General features: G+C 53.9%; 1 protein-coding gene across 1 annotated transcript; it reads left to right on the top strand.

The window, feature by feature from the left end:
• The first annotated feature begins 1035 nt into the window (after positions 1 to 1035).
• On the top strand, positions 1036 to 13108 carry NUMBL (NUMB like endocytic adaptor protein). The gene is made up of 10 exons (XM_036742946.1): positions 1036 to 1063; positions 2551 to 2634; positions 3008 to 3147; positions 4174 to 4248; positions 4730 to 4804; positions 6015 to 6155; positions 9433 to 9622; positions 9904 to 10218; positions 11537 to 11659; positions 11753 to 13108. Exons 1-10 carry the CDS (start codon positions 1036 to 1038, stop codon positions 12355 to 12357), a joined length of 1776 nt encoding a protein of 591 aa, XP_036598841.1. The 3' UTR covers positions 12358 to 13108.
• The last annotated feature ends 7044 nt before the right edge of the window (positions 13109 to 20152 follow it).

Here is a 20152-nt window from a genome sequence, read left to right as displayed (position 1 = left end):
TAAGGCAGGGTCCCTTCTCTGTTCCTCTCTGTTGCCCAAAGGGAGCTTGGTTGAACTGACTGGTCTGCTAATGGATCTTAATGCCCAGGTCTGGCGGCAGTTGCCAAGCCCATGGGATAAGGGGGAGGGGGGGGTCGCCCTGGAGCTGCCGAAAACAACCCCACCCACTTCCCAAAGACTCATAGTTGCCTTTCCCAGGCATATTCCTCCTCAACCAAGGTTCTCCCAAGCACCAAGGGGCTGCAGAAGGGGGTGAGGACCCTAAGAACAGGCTTGGCCAGAAAGATTCCCAGAACCCTGATCCACCCCGCCATCTAAAAATGTGTCAAGTCTCCCGGTCCCCCCAAGTTGGGGGTTTGGAGTTAGAAGATGGACAAGATAAGCTATTGTGGGCTCCCGGACTCAGGGGTCCTGGAGCGAAAAGGCACCATAGAGCGGAACCCGGGTATTGGCTGGGCAAGGCCTGGGAGAAGCAACTGTTACTGACAAACATTTTCGGGGGGCGGCCCAGGGCGGGGTCTAGGAGCGCACGAGGAGGAGGGGCTGTTTTGCATATTGAGCAGGCGCTGGGCCAATGGGCGGTGTCTTTTACATACTGAGTGGGCGGTGGGCCAGTGGTGGGGGGAGGTGGGCTCAGTTGGGGATATTGAGCGGGCAGTGGGCCAATGTGGGGGGCACGGGGCGTGGCCAGGCGGCCGGGTCGGACGTGGCGGCGGGGAGGGCTTAGGTCCTCTTTTGCATATGGAGCGGGCGGCGGGCCAATGGGCGGGGACGGGGGCGGGGCTTTGAGGGCGAAGGGGGCGCTGTGAGGGGGAGTCGGGGCTGGGGCGGGGGGGTGGCCCCCCCAATGGAATCCTCCCGGGAGCCGAGCAGGCGCGTGCGTGTGCGGCCCCCACCATCCCCCGGCCTCCGTCCCTGTGCCCGGACTCCATCAGTCGGCTCCGCTGCTGCAGAGCTGTCCCGGGGCCGGGCCGGGACTGGAGGGAAGCCGGACCCGCCGGGGTCCGCGGAAGGCGGGGGCGCCGGGGCCCCTGGATGTCCCGGAGTGCGGCGGCAGCCTCCGAGAGGAGCGGAGCGAGCGCAGTAAGCGGCCTGCGCGGTGGGGTGGGCCGGGATGGGATGGGATGGGAGGAGAGGGGATGGGATGGGGGGACCCGGGGACCAAGGGACCCAAGGAGAGCTCGGAGAAGGGGAGACTCGAGGACGGGGATGCCGCGAGGGGACCCGGGGATGGGAGGAGGGCTCTGCAAGGACAGCGCCCTTTGCCCCGTCCAGCCCCCGCCCCTTTGTCCCCACCCTGGCTGTCCTCGGCCTCAGCCCAGCTGTTGTGGAGGCGATTGCCTGAGGGCCCCGCCCGCGGACAATGCGGGCCTGCCTCCCCCCCACCCCACCCCCGCGCCCCCATCCAGTCCGATCCCGGATCCGACCCGACCCGACCCAGGAGGCCTGTGGAGAGAAGGGGCCGGGGTGTCTCCCTGTCACCTGTCACCTTCACCGTCACTAGCCCCCTGCCCTCAGAGCCAGCTGTGCAGGACGGATGTTCCTGCCTGCTCTTAGATGTCCCTGTGTGATAGTCCTCGTGTGTGTGGTGTGTGTGTATGACTTCGAGATAGGTTGGGGGACTCGTGTGTGTCTATGGAGGGTGCTTGTGCGTCTATGCCCCTGTGTGTGTGTTTGTCTGGCTGTGAGACGGGTTGTGACTTTGCAGGTTGTGTGTGTGTGTCTTCCATGGCTGTAGTTGTGTGTTTGTGTGGCTGGGATGGTGTCTGTACCTCTGTGGGTATGGTGCTCTCTCCCCGGGCCTGTGTGTGTGAGGGATAACATGTGATTGGTGTATGCTCTGTGGCTATCATTGTAGATTTCTGTGATTGTCTCTGTGTTCCGCCTGCAGGAGTCTCTGCTTGTATGTTTGTGTGTCTGCGATCATGTGTGGCTAATGGCTAAGGCTACATGTTGGTGTGGTTGTAGCCTACAGGCCTCGAAGCCTGTCTGGGTGCTGGGTTTGTGTGCCTGCCTGTCTGTGTGGGACTGTGGGTGCCTGTGGGATTGCAGCTCTCACCCAGAGCTGTCCCTCTGGTAGAGAGTCTGTCTTGCTCAGGGTGTGTCTTAGTTGAAACAGACCTAGGCCTTCCCTCTGTACCCCCAAATCTCCTAGCCCCTTCCTTTCCCCTAAGTGGCTGAACTGTGCTCATTTCTGGGCCCACACCCTATCTAATATATAAACTAAGTGAGCCACTATCAGCCAGGCCCACGGAAAGGGGTGTCCCTGGGAGATATCTGGGATTACTAGGAGGGTACTTCACCCCCACCCCCTCATTCCTGGGGCCTCATAACCATGGGAATGGTCTCCCTGGTAACTGTTGCTATAGCAACCAGGGCAGGAGTCAGGCAGGCCAAGGCAGAAGGGGCAGGAGTCCTTCGTCCCTTCCAGGGGCCTATGCCAAAGGTCACAGAGGTGGAGCAGGGATCAGTTTGTTACAGGCAAGGGGAGCCCCGTGAGATAGGGGAACCCCAGGCCCTCACAATTCGGTCCTGTGTCTGGACAGGAAAGGCCCAGACGGGCCAATCAGCGTTTGTCCTCAGCCCCTCCTCGCCTGGCCCTGGGGCCCCCCCAAACCTTCAGGACGGAGCCCGGTGAGTGAATGCAACAGAGTCTAGTGGGGAGGTGGTCTTGGGGAAAGCCCATGGGCCCATGGGGCCAGGGAGACTAAGGGAGGTAACTTAGGAGGGAGCTGGGAGGGAGGCAAAGTCTGTAGGGAAGAACTCCCATGGAAAAGCTCATAGCCTACCTGGGGAAGGCTAGAGCCCAGTTAGGAGTAGAAGTAATAAATAGTATCTGAGCCCCTCAGCTGCTTCCCCGTGGACCTTGGGCAGATGCAGCCACAGGAAGCCACATGCTCAGAACTAAAACCCACACACATTCCACAACCACCACCCCACCCCCATTTCACCAACACCGCTGCTCCAATCCCTGGCCCTTGACCCTGAGGACCCTCCTTGCCCCCAGACGGCGCTGGCACCATGAACAAGCTGCGTCAGAGCCTACGGCGCAGGAAGCCAGCCTATGTCCCCGAGGCTTCCCGCCCGCACCAATGGCAAGCCGATGAGGACGCTGTTCGGAAGGGCAAGTGCAGCTTCCCAGTCAGGGTGAGAGTGGGGGGCACCAGGGTGGGGCCCTGGGCAAGAGCTCTGGTGGGCAAGAGCTCTAGTGGGCAAGAGCTCTAGTGGGCAAGAGCTCTAGCGGGCAAGAGCTCTGGACTCCCAGGGGAGCTGGGAGAAAAATGCTCTAGTCCCTGTCCTGTGTGCGTCAGGCCCTGGGCAAATTTCCTCTCTCTGTTAGACCTCAGTTTCTCCTTATATAAAATGAGGGCATTGGGCTGGATGGCTTCAGGGTCCTTGCTAGTTCTGACAATCTGCAACTCAGGATGAGGTTATGTCCAGGATAAGACGAGGGACGAAGACATGGGGGATGAAGGGAGTGAGGAGATGCAAGATGAAGGGGTGGAGACATAAAGGATGGGGGAGAGAGATGAAAGACTGGGGATCTGGGGAATGAAGGGTGGAGAGATGGGATGGAAGGATGGAGAGAGAAGAATGGATGGATGGAGAAAGGAGGAATGAAGAAATGGAGAGAAGAGAGATGGGAGATAGATGAGAATGAAGAAATGGAGAATGAAAGATGGAGAGATGGGGATGGGGGGATGGAGGGATGGAGAGAGGAGGAATGAAGAAATGGAGAGAAGAGAGATGGGAGATGCAAATGGACAGATGAAGAATGAAGGGCTGGAGGCTGGAGGGAGGAAGGGAGGAGAGCTGGGGATCATTGCTCTCCATGACATTTGCATAGCTCATTCAGCGAAGTGTTACATACGTTATCTCATTTGATCCTCAATAGCTTTGTGAGATCGGAGGTGTTGTGATCATGCCCATTTTACAAATGAGGAAACTGAGTTTGAAAGCAGTCAAGCCGCCTGCCCGGGGTCACAGAGCTAGTTAGAATCTCAGGTAGAATTGGAAGCCGGGTCTTCCACGATCTAATGGGGACGGATGGCGGGGTGAAGAGGAAGGGGAAGAGAAAATAGGGAGGCAGAGGTGAGAGGCAAGATGGACCAGGAGGGGACAGAGGAGTGGGCAGACGTACCGAGTCAGTTCGCCCTCCTCTCCCTCCCCCAGTACCTTGGTCACGTCGAGGTGGAGGAGTCCCGGGGCATGCACGTGTGCGAAGATGCCGTAAAGAAGCTGAAGGCGGTCAGTGAGAATCCCTGATTAGCATGCCTGGCTTCTTTGGAGACTACGCTCAGTCACCATCTGGTCCCTGACACCCCCCCCCCTCCCCACTCCTGCCCGGCTCTTGGAACCTCCCCTCATTGTTATCTCTATCTGCTTTGTATCCCTACTTTTTATAGCTGTCCATATACATATGTACATATATATGAATATATGTGTATGTGTGTGTATGTGTGTGTGTGTATGTATAGGGGTATATGTATATGTGTATACACATAAATGCATGTCATCTCCTGCCATAGAAGGTAAAGTCTGTGAGGGCAGGGGCTCTCTCACTTTTGTCCTTTTCCCCAGGGCCTAGCAGAATCCTTGGCACACAGTAGGTGCTTAATACTTGCTTAGTGAGTGGGTGAGAACTCATGGCCTGGAGCAGGGCTGGGAGAGCTGTGCCCCACCCCCCTCCAATATTCCCCTCATCCTGGTCTCCCCTTCCTTCCCCCAGACTGGGCGGAAATCCGTGAAATCTGTGCTGTGGGTGTCGGCAGATGGGCTACGTGTGGTGGATGACAAGACCAAGGTATCTCCCTCCTGCCCCATTCCTATCGCCATCCCCATCTCAGGCCCTAATGCCACAGGCCCAGAAAGCATTCCCTCCCCGAGCCTTTCCAGCTGATACCTGTCTCATCTCCTACACTCATCTTTCTGCTTAGTGGAAAGAGGCCTGGACAGTAAGTGGGTCTTCTGTCTCCAATTCAGCCTGACTCTGTGACCTTGGATGTCTCTTTCCTCCTCTAGGTCTTAATTTCTCCACCTGTAAAATGCAGGGGTTGTATTCTGGTTGCTAAGGCCCCTTCCAGCCCTGACATTTAAAATAAAATTGTTCTAAGGGCCTCTCTTACTTTAGAGAGTAAGTTTGTTCTAAAAAAAAGTTCTTATAAAAAAAACTTTTTTATTAATTAATTAATTTTTTTTTAGTTTACAATACTTAATTCCACAAGTTTTTGAGTTCCAGATTTTCTCCCCCTCCCTCTCCTCCCCCCTACCCCCCCAAGATGGCATGTGATCAATATAGGTTCTATATATACCTTCACATTAAACTTATTTTCCCTGTAATCAAGTTGTAAAGAAGATATAACCAATGAAATGAACCATGAGAAAGATGAAACAAAACCAAAAATGAAATTAAAAAATGAGATAGCAAACAGTTTGCCTCAGTCTGCATTCAGATTCCGTAATTCTTTCTCTGGATGTGGATAGCATTTTCCATCATGAGTCTTTTGGAGCTGTCTTAGAACCTTGCATTGTTGAGAAGAGCCAAGTCTATCAAAGTTAGTCATCACAGAAGCAATGTGTCTGTGGTTGTGTACAATGTTCTCCTGGTTCTGCTCCCTTCACTCAGCATCAGATCATATAAGTTCCTCCAGGTTCTTACGAAGTCCATCTGCTCCTCATTTCTTATAGCACAATAGTATTCCATTACATTCATATACCACAATTTGTTTAGCCATTCTGCAATTGATGGGCATCCCCTCGATTTCCAATTCTTTGCCACCACAAAAATTGCTGCTGTAAATATTTTTGTACATATGGGTCCTTTTCCCCCTTGTATGATCTCTTTGGGGTACAGCCCTAGAAGTGGTATTGCTGGGTCAAAGAGTATGCACATAAAAAATGTTCTTAAAAAAGATCTATTCTAAAGGCTTCTCTCGCTCCAATGCCCTGTGTCCGCTGCTCTGAGGTTCTTCCAGCCCTGACAACATTCCTCTCTTCCTCTCTCACCCTCCTAGGACCTGCTGGTGGACCAGACCATTGAGAAGGTCTCATTCTGTGCCCCTGATCGAAACCTAGACAAAGCCTTCTCCTACATTTGCAGGGATGGCACCACCCGACGTTGGATCTGCCATTGTTTTCTGGCACTCAAGGACTCGGTCAGTGGCCCTGGAACCAGAAAAGACCAGCCAGGTCCCCCTGAAATCCCAGTTGAATTTTCTGGACATTTATTAAGCGCCTACTGCATATAAGGCACTGTGTTATCTGCTGGAGGGAGAGACAAGGACAAAAAAAGTCCCTGTCCTCAGGCAGCTTCCAGCCTTCCTAGAGGGACTCAATGAGTACACAGATAAGTCAATACAGACCATACAAAGTAATCTCTGGAGAGAAGGGACATTAACTCAAAAGGGGGAGGAACAGAAAAGACATCATTGGGACCTGAAGAATGCCTTAGAGGCCACTAGGTAGCACAGTGGAACCAGCCTGGCTAAGGCCTTTGACCTCTGACTCAGTTTACTCAACTGTTGTTATGAGGATCAAATGAGCTAATATTTGTAAAGTGCTGAGCATAATGCCTAGAACACAGTAGATGCTTAATAAATGTTTGTCTCTGACCCACCCCCAAGCTAGGAATTGCAAGAGGAGAGTGCGTGCCACACCACCTGTGTGAGTTGTCGAGTGTGGGGTACAGTGACTAGGCTCCTTTAGCTGGCATGGAGAAGGCACATAGGAGAATCCTGTAAGTTAACCTTGGAAATGGAGGTCAGCTCCTACGTTATGGGGGCTTTTACTGCTACCCTGAAGGCCGGCCTCCTCCAGGCAGCTGCAGTGAAGGATTGGCCAACTCTCACTCATTCACCTTCTCTTGTGCCTGGAGGGCTCTGCTCCCACCTCCAATTCCTGGAATCCTTTGGCTTCTCCAGACAGAGCTCAGCTCAAGGACTAGCTCTGGCCAAAATCCCATCCTTGGCCACCACTTGCCCAAGCAACCAATCCTCGTTCCCCTCCTCCAATTAATCACTTTCAATTATTTACAATAGATTGATAGTGTGTGTGAGAGAGAGAGATACAATATAACATGTAGAGATCGTGATACATGTATATATCTATCTATATTGTATATATATGTATAATCTATTTTATACATGTTCATATGTACACACATTATATGTATATAGATAGATAGATAGATAGATAGATAGATAGATAGATAGATAGACAGATAGATAGATATGGGGCAGCTAGGTGGCACCATAGTGCATAGAGCACCAGGCCTGGGGGCAGGAAAGGTTCATCTTCCCGAGTTCAAATCCAGCCTCAGACACTTACTGGCTGTGTGACCTTGGGCAAGTTACTTAACTCTGTTGGCCTCAGTTTCCTCATCTGTAAAATGAGCTGGAGAAGGGAAATGGCAAACCACTGCAGTATCTTTGGCAGGAAAACCCCAAATGGGGTCACGGGGTTGGACATGACTGAAAAATGACTGATGAACAACTATCTATCTATCTGTATGTATGTATGTATGTATGTATGTATATATGTATGTGTACGAGAGCCGGCCTTAGAGGCAGGCAAGCCTGGGTGGGAGTCCCCGTTTGATCATCTATTAGGCTAGACCTTTGATCTCTGGATCCTGACAGTTCTCCAAGCCCACCAATGTTACCAACACCTCCCCAGAAGCTGTGCACGCTGTTCTCCCCACTGCCTCACATAACGGAATGTCAAGCCCTGGGGGAGGGGTGGAAGGGCTGCTTTCTTCCGGTCCCTGCTTCCCAGCTCCCAGCCTAAGCATCTTCTGGGTGCAGATGGCACTAAGTGGCCCAGGGCTGGGTGCAGATGGCACTCAGTCGAGACACAAAGTCTCCATAAACTTCCAGTCCCTGCTCTGCCCTCTTGGGGCTCACAGCCCGGTAGGCTGCTGAGATATAAGCAGAGGTAACTGGATGAACACTCATGGTATGCAAAGTCCCAGGGGCCCTGGGGCAGGCTGCAGAGAGACAGCTGTGGCTCAGTGACTGGAGGGCCAGACCTGCATTCTAATTCTGCCTCAGGCATCTCAGTTTCCTCATCCATAAAGTGGGCTCGGACTTGGTGGCCTGTGAGGTGCTTCCAGCTCTGCATCCGTGTTTGTGTTTGAGTTGTTTTTCAAAGGATTCAGCCAGCTGAGGTTGGGGGTGTGGGGGACTGGAGTGTGGAGTGGGTAACATTCCTGGCAGGCCATAGGGAACAGTGTGAACCAAGATAGGAACACACAGTGCTCTTTTGGGGAACAAAATTCCAGTTTGACTGGAAGGAAGAGAGCGTAGAGGAGAGAGCAGTATGGGAAATAGAGTAGGGACAGATAGCAGAAGGCCTTGAGTGCCAGTCAAAAAAAAAGCCCTGAATGTCAGACCTTAGCCTACCCCCATGAGCAAGGCCCAGACTCTGTACCCCAGACTTTTCCCTGAGACACGCCTGATTCAGAGAAGTCCTTCCCACAGCCCTGTCCATTTTCATTATTCAGTTGGGTAAACTGAGGCCCTTACAGGAAACTCACCCGAGGTTGCTCAGATAGGTGTAAAGCCAGAGGGAACCTCAGTGGTCATGAAGTCTAATCTCATTTTACAGAAAGAGAAACTGAAGCCTAGGGAGGAAACAAGACTGGTCCAAAGTCACAAGGGTAACAAACATTTGAACAGAGGTCCCTCTGAATCAAACTCTGCCAAGCTGCTTCCTGGGTCATCCACCCATTCACCTTCCTCTTAGCACTGACCTGCTCCAGCACCAAAAAAGAATCAATGTAGAGTCTTCCATTGGACTTCCCAATATCCATTGCCCCAGTTCAGTATGGCTGGGGTATGGTTAGATAGCACTGCAGACTCACCCAGACTACAGACGCCATCCAGGTCAGCAGCTGGCTTCTGGACTCACCTGCAGTTTGGCATTCAGTGCTGAGGGCCCTGTTCTGCTTAGGCAGAACCTTGCCCCCTCCCCTCCCCACATACTCACCTCCCTGGCTCTCTCCTCTGGGCAGCAGGCTCCTCAGGATCAGTGCAAAGAATCAGGGCTGTTTGTCCAGGGGAAGAGAAGGCTGGGGGCAGGGCCCCCAAGACTGCTGTGTTCAAGGAGCCCCAAGTCTCAGGTTCTGCCTGGTCTTGAAGGGAAGGAAGAACGAGGAGTGATGGCTGGGCAATCAAAGGAGGCAACTTTTGGCTTAAGAGAAGGAAAAGCTTGGTAACCACTGGAGGTGTCTCCTAGGCTGCCTCCTGGCTAGTGGGCTTCTCCCAGGAAAGGCTTCAGGGGCTCTCACTTAGAATTTTGCAGAGAGGCATCTTGGTTGGGGCAGGGCTGGATGCAGTGGTGGCTGCAGAGGTCCCCCCAGTGCCAACGGGGCCATTGTGGGCCCTTGGCATCATGCTGACCCTGGTTCTCCCCATCTTCTCTGGGCCCCTGCAGGGTGAGCGGCTGAGCCATGCTGTAGGGTGTGCCTTCGCTGCCTGCCTGGAGAGGAAGCAGAGGAGGGAGAAGGAGTGTGGGGTCACAGCTGCCTTTGATGCCAGCCGCACCAGCTTTGCCCGGGAGGGCTCCTTCCGCCTCACTGGGGGTAGCCGGCCCACTGAGCGCCAGCTTCCAGAGAAGAAGAAAGGTGGGTGGCCCAGCCTGGGAAATGAACCAGGAATACTGGTGGGGTTGGGGTGGGGCTTTCTTGGGCGGGGAGTGGCAGAGATTTTCAGCAAGAGGGAGAAGCTGGGGGTCTTCCTGAGGAGGCAGCTGCTGAGCCCCACAGGCCAGGGGATATTGGAAGAGTTGAGAGCCAGGGAGGCGAGCATGTGGAGAAGGGAGGGGCTAAGGTTCTGCCTAAGCAGAGTCTCAGGGGTGCTGGCTATATGATCACTCCTACTCCCCTCTGCCTTGTGCCTATGACAGCAGAGGCAGCCGCTGTGCCCGCCGTGCCCACCCCAGGCCCTGCCCAGCCAGGTCACATGTCCCCTACCCCTGCGGCCACATCGCCTGGGGAGAAGGGAGAGGCAGGCGCTCCAGGGCCAGCTCCCCTCGGCCCCGCAGCTGCTGCCATCCCCCGGCGCCATGCGCCCCTGGAGCAGCTGGTGCGCCAAGGCTCTTTCCGGGGCTTCCCTGCCCTCAGTCAGAAGAACTCACCCTTCAAAAGGCAGCTGTCGCTCAGGCTTAATGAATTGCCCTCCACCCTCCAGCGGCGCACGGACTTCCAGGTGAAAGGCACAGGTGAGGGGGAGGATGTGCCCAGCAGAAAGGGGCACCGGGCTGGAAAGTGGTGGGCTGTGTGGCCAGGTGGCCAGGGGAGAGGGAGGATGTGCCCAGAAGAAAGGGGCACCGGACTAGGCACCGAGCTGGGCACCGGGCAGAGAAGTGGCAGGGTGTGTGGCCAGGTGGCCAGGGGAGAGGGAAGATGTGCCCAGCAGAAAGGGGCACCAGACTGGGCACCGAGCTGGGCACCGGGCAGAGAAGTGGCGGGTGTGTGGCCAGGGGGCCAGGGGAGAGGGAGGATGTGCCCAGCAGAAAGGGGCACCAGACTGGGCACCGAGCTGGGCACCGGGCAGAGAAGTGGCAGGGTATGTGGCCAGGGGGCAGGGGAGAGGGAGGATGTGCCCAGCAGAAAGGGGCACCAGGCTGGGCACCGAGCTGAACACGGGGCAGAGAAGTGGCAGGGTGTGTGGCCAGGGGGCCAGGGGAGAGGGAGGGATGTGCCCAGCAGAAAGGGGCACTGGACTGGGCACCAGGCAGAGAAGTGGCAGGGTGTGTGGCCAGGGGGCAAGGGGAGAGGGAGGATGTGCCCAGCAGAAAGGGGCACCGGACTGGGCACCGAGCTGGGCACTAGGCAGAGAAGTGGCAGGGTGTGTGGCCAGGGGGCCAGGGAGAGGCAGAGGCTGAGGGCCCCCGGGAATGAGGGAGGTTTCAGAGACAGGCAGCCACTGGCATAGACTTAAAGATCACCTGATTAATCCCCTCATTTTACAGATGAGGAAGCTTGAGGCCAAGAGAAGTTAAATGGGCCATATGCCTAGTCAAAGCAGCTAGGGGGTACCGTAGTGCACAGAGCACCAGACCTGGAGTCAGGAAGACCTGAGTTCAAATCCAACCTTAGACCCTTCCTAGCTGTGTGACCCTGGGCAAGTCACTTCACCCTGGTTGCCTCAGTTTCCTCAGCTGTAAAATGAGCTGGAGAAGGACATGGCAGGCCACTCCAATATCTCTGCCAAGAAAAATCGGGCCCCAGAATAGAGAATGTCAGAGCTAGGAGGGAAGCTGAGAGCTGCCCAAGGCCAACCCTGCCCTCTGTGTACAGATGAGTCAGTGGGGGCCCAGAGCAGGCAAGGGTCTTGGACCCTCAGGCTCCCGACGCCTGGACTGAGGCCCAGCTGTCCCTTGGGGATGCCAGGAGTCCTCTGGGTCCCCCATCTCTCTGCCCCATCTTGTCTGTGTCCCCAGCCTGGCACATTGCCTGGCACCTGGAAGGGGATCGATAGATGCTTGTTGAAAGACTGAATGTGTAACTGCCTCTCTCTGTGTCCCTGCCTGCCAGTGCTAGAGATGGAGCCCCCAGGGGCCAGCGACAGTGACAGTATCAATGCACTGTGCACACAGATCAGCTCATCCTTTGCCAGTGCAGGCGCCCCTTTGCCAGCACCCCAGCCCTCCACTGCAGGTAATGCCCAGCATCACCTGGGGGTGGGGTAGGGAGGCAGCCCCTGAGCCTTGCCACCCGTGTGCCCATCTGTCTTCTCCCCTCCTTCCCCAGGGACCTCAGCCTGGACTGAGCCAAGTCTGCCCGCACCACCATCGGGGCACAAGAGGACACCTTCAGAGGCCGAGCGGTGGTTGGAGGAGGTGGCCCAGGTGGCCAAGGCACAGCAGCAGCAACAGCAGCAGCAGCAGCAGGGGCTGCCAGGGCCTAGGGCACCTGCTGCACCTGCGTCCTTGCCACCAGCTCTCCAGCCCTTCCCCGCTGCACCTGCCCCCATGGCAGTTTTTCTGCCTGCCCCCCACATGCAGCCTGCCTTTGTGCCCACCTACCCAGGCCTGGGCTACCAACCAGTGCCCCGAGTGCCCGTGGTGGGCATCACACCTTCCCAAATGGTCGCCAATGCTTTCTGCTCTGCTGCTGCCCCCTCGGCCACCCAGCCCCAGCCTGTGGCCCTGGCCGGCAAGGCTGCCCCCTGCCCCCCACCACCACCCCCTCGACCCAATGGGGCTCCCTGGCCCCCTGAGCCTGGGCCATCCCCAGCCCCAGAGGCAGACCCCTTTGAGGCTCAGTGGGCAGCACTTGAGGGGAAGCCCCAGCCTGAGCGACCATCAAACCCTTTTTCCGGAGACCTCCATAAGACTTTTGAGATTGAACTGTAGTCTGGGGGGCCTAAGCCTGTGGGCACCCTTGTCTCCAGCCCCAGTATCTCTGTACATCTCTCCCCTCCATCCGCCCAGCTCCATGTCCCCTCCCACCCTTATCCTCTCCTCTCCCTTCTCCCCACGTTTTTCCAAAGGGAAGAGTTCATATTCGGGTCGTGGATGGTGAAGGGGGTGTAATTCAGGGATGGACCCATGTCACTGCCCCTTAGAACACAAAATTGGCCTAGCACTGCCTTCCCTGTTCTCTTCTGATGACTGGGGGAATGGGGGCTATGTCTCTCTCCTCCCTTTGCTCCCCTCACAGGTAAGAGTTATTTTCTTCTGCCTGCTCCCCTGGCCTGGGGGTGGAGGGGTGGTGTGTGTGAGGGGAAAGATGCCTGCCCCTGGGGTCCATGCCTGAGCACAAGACAGGGGGCTCCCCCCAGCCCACCCCACTGCCACTGCCAATGCCTAGGCGATGTCCAGGTCTCCCCCTCTTGCCCAGGACTGGGGGTGAGGGACAGGGAGAGATGAAATGAGTATGGGGCCTGCACAGAGCCTGGGCGGGTTGGGGAAAGCTGCTGTTACCTCACTCCCATGCCCGCCACTGAGGGAAGAGGGGAGCAGGGAATGGATGCCTGGCGGGCACAGGGGCTGCGCCCATCACCGCCTGGACTTTTCTATCTTTTATCTCCAGATTTTTTTTTTGTATCTAAACCTGCAGATTTGTATTATACAATGAGAGCCAATAAAGAAGGAATATAAAGGAGCCTTGGGGGGCGGGGGGTCCTGTCTGTATGTGTCCAAGCTGGGGGGCAGGGAGGAAAGTTGAGATGGCAACCATGCCTTGACTGCCCAAGTGCAGAGGGTCTACTTCACAGTGCATGGCATGGTGGAAGAAGGCCTGAATGGAGATCCAGAAGTGTCTGGGTGAAGCTGCTGGGGCCCAGAGGGTCGGGGAGAGGTAGGAAGCATCTCTTTACCATTTGCCAGGCACTGTGTCAGGGGCTGGGAGTGTCAAGAACCTTACATTTTATCAGAGGAGGCCGCTGTACACCCATCAATAAACACATGGGAGGTCACTGAAGAGGGGAGAAAAGGGGCAGAAGAGGGGAGAAGGGTTCATGTAGGAGTTGTCCCTGTAGGTGTGGATGCAGCCTCCCTCAGAGTAACCCTGGGAGATAGGTTGCCATCATAATTCCCATCTAACAGGTGAGGAAACTTGGCTGATGAAGGTTAAGTGATTGCCCCAGGGTCACCAGAGCTAGTAAAGGTCTGAGGCTGGTTTTGAACTTGGGTTCTTCTGCCTGGAAAGCCAAGGTGCTGTCCCCTGTACCACCTAGGAAAGAACCCTGAAAGAAGCCCCTTCCAAAGAGGGGTCCAATCCCTGCCTTTCACCCTACTGAGGGGCCTGGGAAGAAATCCTCTGCAGATCAACAGAGTGAACCTCCCCGAGGGCCCCCACGCCCCCCACCTCCACAGCCTCAGTTCCCTTGTCTGAAAAACTCCAGTTGGATGAAAAAAGGTCTCCCAGTTCTAAATCGCTTTGGACCATCGGTCCTTTCCATGTAGGCTTTATAAATATGGTAAACCCCATTTTGTCCTGGAGAGCTTGGATGCCCTTACGAGGGTGGGTCAGTGCTTTGGAAGAGGAGGTACAGTGCTTACAGTGCCAGCCTCAGATACAAAGGACCTGAGTTCAGATCTGCCCACCAAGGCTTGCTGCCTCTATGACTTCAGCCAAATCGATTACCCTCCCTGCCTCAGTTCCTTCATTTGCAAAATGGACTAGCTGGGCTCCTCGCTGAGGGCCCTTGTGGCTCCAGGTCTGTCTCACCTCGTAAATGACAGCTTGTGGTTTAAGGAGGACTTTACATAGGACTTTATCACTGGGGCATCACAACAACCTGGGAGGTAAGTGCCCTCATGATCCCTGTTTTACAAGGGCAGACACTGAGGTTGAGGTTAATTGACAGTCTCGGGGTCAAGCAGCTAGTCCTGGGGGCCGGATGGGAGGCCAGGGCCTCCTGAATCCAGGACTGGTGCTCTGGCTGGTGTCAGGAGCACCCCCCTGGACCAGTCGCTCAGCCTCACTTAGCTCATCTGAAAAACCGGTGTAGCAATGCCTATCCTTCCGACCTCAGCTTTTTCTAGGATTCAATGAGAGCTTGGAAAGGGCCTTGCACACTGACATGTTTACAAGCCACTTCCCATTACAGTGGGCACTCTGCCTGTACTGTTTCTGTCTTTACGGGAGACGCTGTATGGGGGAGGAGGGAGAGACTATCTTTCTTTCCTTTCCTCTCCAGTGGCGGGGATAGCAGGCAGAGCCTGGATCCCAAGTCCAGAGCCCTGCCTCTTATTCCTTGGGTGAGTCACTGAGCCACATGGGGTCTCAGTTGCCTCATCTGTAAAACGTGGGGGTTGTGCTAGATCTGAGATCCCTTTGGGCTCTACATGGAGGAGCCTGAGGCCGTGCTGGCAGGCAGAGCCTTCCCTGGGGCTTGATTGGGGCTGTCACTCATTTACCCAGGGCGACTTCCAAAATATTTTGGTATTCCCTAAAGTGCCCGCACACGAGCCAGATGTGACGGCTCCCCCTGCCTCCAGAGGCCGTGGCCACTTCTCCTCCAGATGCTGCAAGACCCATTTTATGCAAGTGCCAAAGAAATCTGCGTTCTTGAAGGAAAGACCCCAATGCCCCCCCTACCAGGGAATGAATAACAAACCCCCTTTCTAGAGCTCCTTAAAGAAAAAAAATCCACATTTCCCTAGAACTCAAAGGTTTGCAGACCCGTTTCTTCATAGTCCCTCGATTTTAGAGTGGGAGGTACAGGGTCCCCCAGCTAGGAAGTTCCTCAGAGCCCAGCGCCCTCTCTGCTACCCCACATGGTGCCCCCCCAGGCAGCACTGTAGGTGGGGCAGGCAACATTAATCCCATTTGACCCAGAAGGAACCCGAGAGGGAGAGGGAGGGGTTTGCTCACAGTCACATACTTGGGTTCAGCCAGCATTAGCTTCTCTTGGACCTCACTGTCCAAGATTAGAGCTGGGATGAGGGACCAGGGGCCCTTTCTGGCCTTCCACCATGACTGGTATCCACACCACTTAGCACAGTGCCTGGCACATAGTAGGTACTTAATCAATGTTTGTTGACTGACTGACCACTTTTGTCATTAAGAAAATGAAAACTTACTGTTAATTCAACAAGCATTTATTAAGCTCCAAATGCCTACTATGTGCCAGGTGGGTAGTAGGTGCCAGCGATACAAAAAAGGGAAAAAAAAGAAAGTGCCTGCCCTCATGGAGGCTACAGTTTACCTAGAGGTAGCCAGGTGAAGTGATCCAGATGATCCATCAATAGGCTTAAAGTCAGGAAGAGCAGAGTTCAGTGCTGGCCTCAGATACTACTGGCTGTGTGACCTTGGGCAAATCACTTAACTTCTCTCAGACTCAGTTACCCCAACTGTAAAATTATTAAATGGCCCCTGCCTCCGGGGATTTTTGTAAGGATCAAATGAGATCATATAAGCACTGGGCACATAGCGGGCGCTAGCTCCGATGGAAAATAGCATGTATACAGATAAATGCAAAATCATTCCAAGAGGGAGGAATTGTCCACAAAATGGGAGGGTCAGGAAAGATCCACACAGATGGGGAAACTGAGGTTTACAGAAGAATAGATCCCCTCCCAAAGCACAGGGAATCGGGAGAAGAGCTGGTTAGAGAACAGAGGGCTCCTGACTTCCTGTCTAGGGTTCTTCTTCAAACCCCTTACTCACCGAGGAAGAAAGAACCCAGAGACAGACAGACTTGCCTGAAGTCATTACACCATTTGAAGGTAGATAACTTTGGGGGAGGAGATAAGAAAGATCCGTTGGCCTCATTAAGCTCCTATCAGTAGGACTAGTCAAACTAGATGGAAATAGGGGTTGGAGGAGGAAGCCAATGGCCCACAAGTCCTGGTGCCTGTACCCAGCTTCCTGTCTTTCCTTTCTTTCCTTGTCCTCAGTGGAAATGAATTTGAGTGATTTGTTTGCTTTCCAAAATCTAACTTCCATTAGGGTGTGACATTTTTCTCCTTATAGCCAGGCCCTTTCCTAATGTTCCCTCAGACCTCAGTGAAACATTCCTTCCCCACCCTCCACCCCCACCCCAATCCCTTTGCTGTTCAGCTGTTTTTCAGTCATGTCAGACTCTTCATGATCCCATTTGGGGGTTTCTTGGCAAAGATGCCAGAGGGGTTTACCATTTGCCTTCTCCAGCTCATCTTACAGATGAGGAAAATGAAGCAAACGGGGTTAAGTGACTAGCCCAGGGTGACCAGCCCAGGCTAGTAAGTGTCTGAAGGCAGATTTGAACTCAGGACGATAAGTCTTCCTGATTCCAGACCCGGAACTCTATTCACTGCAGGACCTAGCTGCCCTACCTTTAGCCTCTCTTTAGCCTCATCATTTTCTAATGAGTCCAACTAAGTAGCACAGAGGATTAAGGGCTGGACCTTGGTGTCAAGACCTGAGTTCAAATCCAGCCTCAGACACTTAATAGCTGTCTGACCCTGAGCAAGTAACTTAGTCATCTGCCTCAGCTTTCTCATCTGTAAAATGAGGATAACACCTCCCTGAGTTGTTGTGAAGATAAACTGAGGTGCTTGTAAAAGTGCTTTGCAGATGCTAAGCGCTGCTATTATTATTAATTAACATTACTGGTGTCTCTTGGGGATGGACCTTGACCATGTCCCCCTAGTGGCTGTATCATTTCTTAATGTCTCCCACAAATGCGATGTGACACCCGCCCCCTACTTTCGGTGGTTTTGTCCTTTTCTAAGGCCCCATCAGGGCTCGGTGTGCCCCCCCCGCCCCGTGGCCTTTTCTAATGTCCCGTAAGAGCTCAGTATGACCCTTCATGCTGACGACCTGGTCCCTTTCTAAGCTCCTCAGGGAATAGGACTCTCCTCCCCCTCGGAACTGCCTGTCCCTCTCTGGTGGACGTGGGCCAGGTGCGAAGCTCCTTGGCAGGTGGGGGGTTTGGGGATGGGCCGCCTGGCACGTATTAGGTGCTTAATAAACGTTTGTAGAATGACTGTGGAAAGAGAAACAGCGGCCTGGGCTCCGAACTACCGAGAGCTCTGCTCAGCCTCGACCTACCCCTGCCCCACCTGGTTCCCCTCTGCCCACCCTCCCCATCTCCTCTTCCTCCTCTGCTCTCCTCTCCTCTGCTCTCCCTCCCCCCCACCCCAATCTGGGTTGAGCAGCAAGCACTTTGAGGGGGCGGGGAGGGAACTGCGCCCGGAGAGCTCTGAAGGAAGGAGCTAATTGTTCCCAGTGACGCGTCTCTCCTCCCCGCCCCCACCTTCCTGGGCGCCTGGAGCTAGTGTAGGCCGACGAGGGCTAGGTTAGTCCCGGGAGCCCCACCCCGCTCCCCGCCTCCGCCCCCCTCTACAGCCTCCCCCTGTAGATTTCATCTGGAAAGGAGGGGGCCCTTCCTCCTGGGAAGTCTGAGGGTCGGGGCATCTCTCCCTCCCCTCCCAAGACTGACACACAGCCGATCTTATTGGCAGAGAAACAGGCTCCGAGAAGAAAAGGGGCTTGCGCAGAATCCCACAGCAAGGCCAGCTCGAAAAGAGCTATGGGAAGAACCCAGGCTCCCAGGGGACCGTCCCCTTCAGTTTCCAATCGAATTGTAGTGCGCTCTTGAGCGTTTCTGAAAAGAGGGTACGCAGCCTCTCTCGACTACTTGAGGGATGGGGGCCGGCTCCGCTCATCTTTGGAGCTGGAAGGAGATCATCTCCACCAACCGGCTCATTTTACAGATGAGTAAACTGAGGCCTTCTGGTCCCTTTCGGGGGTGGGGGAGGGCAGGAGATGTGCTGCTCGGTCCAGTGAAGGAGCAGGAGATACTTAACCTGGCTGTTTCCTGGATGCAAACATTTGAAGGGCCATCGTGGGGAAGGGGCACGGGAGATTGCCCGGATAGTGGGATAGGCAGAGACAAGCAGGAGAGAACCAGCCCTTGCTCCTTGGGGTGTATCAGGGTAGTGTGGTGCTCTAGGTGAATCAGGGATCTTGGGTTCAAATCCCTTCTCTACCTGCGTGACCTTGGGCAAGCCTTTGAACTTTCCTCATCTATGAAATGAAAGATGACTTCTGGAATCCCTTCAGGTTCTCCCATCTAGGAACCTCTGGAGGTTCCCGGGGAGAGGGAAACCAGGGAGGCAGATTTTAACACCCAGAGACAGCTATTTAAATCCAACCTCAGCCACTTCCTAGCTGTGTGACCCTGGCTTAGTCATTTAACCTCATCTGCCTCAGTTTCCTCTTTGGTAAAATGGAGATTAAAATAGGACCTACCTCCAAGGGTTGTTGTGAGAGGATCAAATGAGATCATCTTTATAAAGTGCTTGGCACAGAGTAGGAGCTTAATAAATACTTGTCCCCTTAACTCAGTGTTTTGTCTGAACCTATGATTTAATCAGTAAAGGAAACTCCCTATGCCAAAGCAAATGTGAACCCACTCTGCAGCTCAGAGACTTAGAGAGCTGCGCTGGAGTGCAAGTGACTTGTCCAACGTCAGACAGTCATTTGGGCCAAGGGAGGGACTTGAGTATGACTTCAGGATACCTTTATCCTTAGCACCATGTAAATGAGAATGAAGAAGCAAAGCCTGGGATAGGCTGCCTTCTTGGTTAGTGAACTCCCTGTAGTGGAGGTATCTACACAATCTGGGCTGTCCCCTGTCGGGACCTTAGAGGGACTTTCTGTATTGGGAGCCAGCCTAGACTGAGTCCTTTTCCTGCTCAAGAGCCAAGAGATTCATCCAGGCTCTTAGCCTCCAGTAGGCTCTGATGCCAGCATGAGGGGAATGATGGAAAGGAAGGCTTTGCTGCTTTGGAATGCAGAGGATTGTCTCTATTGGTTCTTCTTACCTTTTTTGGATTTCAGCAAACTTTCTTGTACCCCCTAATCAATATGAGATTAAATTCAACAGAATAAAATTATTTACCAAATATTACCCATATCCCCATGAGAATTCCCTGTGATTCCTCATTACGAACTAGACTCGAAGTTCTAGACAGTCAAGTCAGCAAGCATTTATTAATTGATTACTGTGTGCTAGGCACTGTGCTTACAAATACAAGCAAACAAGCAAAAGAAAGTTGGTGCCCTCAGAGAGTTTACATACTATTAGGGGAAGAACCCAGTTGAAAGGAGAGGAGAGAAAAGGTACTGGAGTGGGGGGGGGGGAGGTGGTAAAGAAATAAGTGTAGAGAGTCAGGGGCAGAGCCAGAACCAGGAGAGAAATGGACCAAATATGGTTCATCCCGGTATTTCTTTAAAATGAGGTTACAATAGGAACTGACCGATCAGAAGGAGGAGCCACAGGAAAGGAGGTATCTTCCGGGGTTAGGAGGGCGCAGGGATAGAGGCATCGTCCAAGGTAACACACAGCCATCCATCATGGGATTCTGGGAAAGAGACAGAAAGACTCATCAGACACTTTCTCTTGCCCCTGGGGTTTTGCCAAGAGAAGAGAGTCAATAAGCACTAAATAGTCTGTCTATAGCAACCTCCTCAGGAGAGGGGGAGCCGAGCCAGGGTGTGCCCAGACCCCACACCCCCACCAGGTCTAATATATTAAACACTTGATGCATGAAGGACCCTTTGCTCAGTGCCAGGAATAAAAAGATGGAAAACAACAGTCCCTGTCCTTGGGAAGCTTACAGTCTACAAGCAGGATTTTGTCATGAGAGAATTTTTGGCTTTCTTATTGCCATTGCCTTAAGATGAGGAGGTTATGTAATTAGTTAGAGTCTG

This window comes from Trichosurus vulpecula, chromosome 2 (assembly GCF_011100635.1).
Source record: "Trichosurus vulpecula isolate mTriVul1 chromosome 2, mTriVul1.pri, whole genome shotgun sequence".
NCBI lineage: Eukaryota > Metazoa > Chordata > Mammalia > Diprotodontia > Phalangeridae > Trichosurus > Trichosurus vulpecula.
The sequence above is the reverse complement of the archived record's forward strand: the minus strand, read 5'-3'. Positions and strand labels throughout refer to the sequence as shown.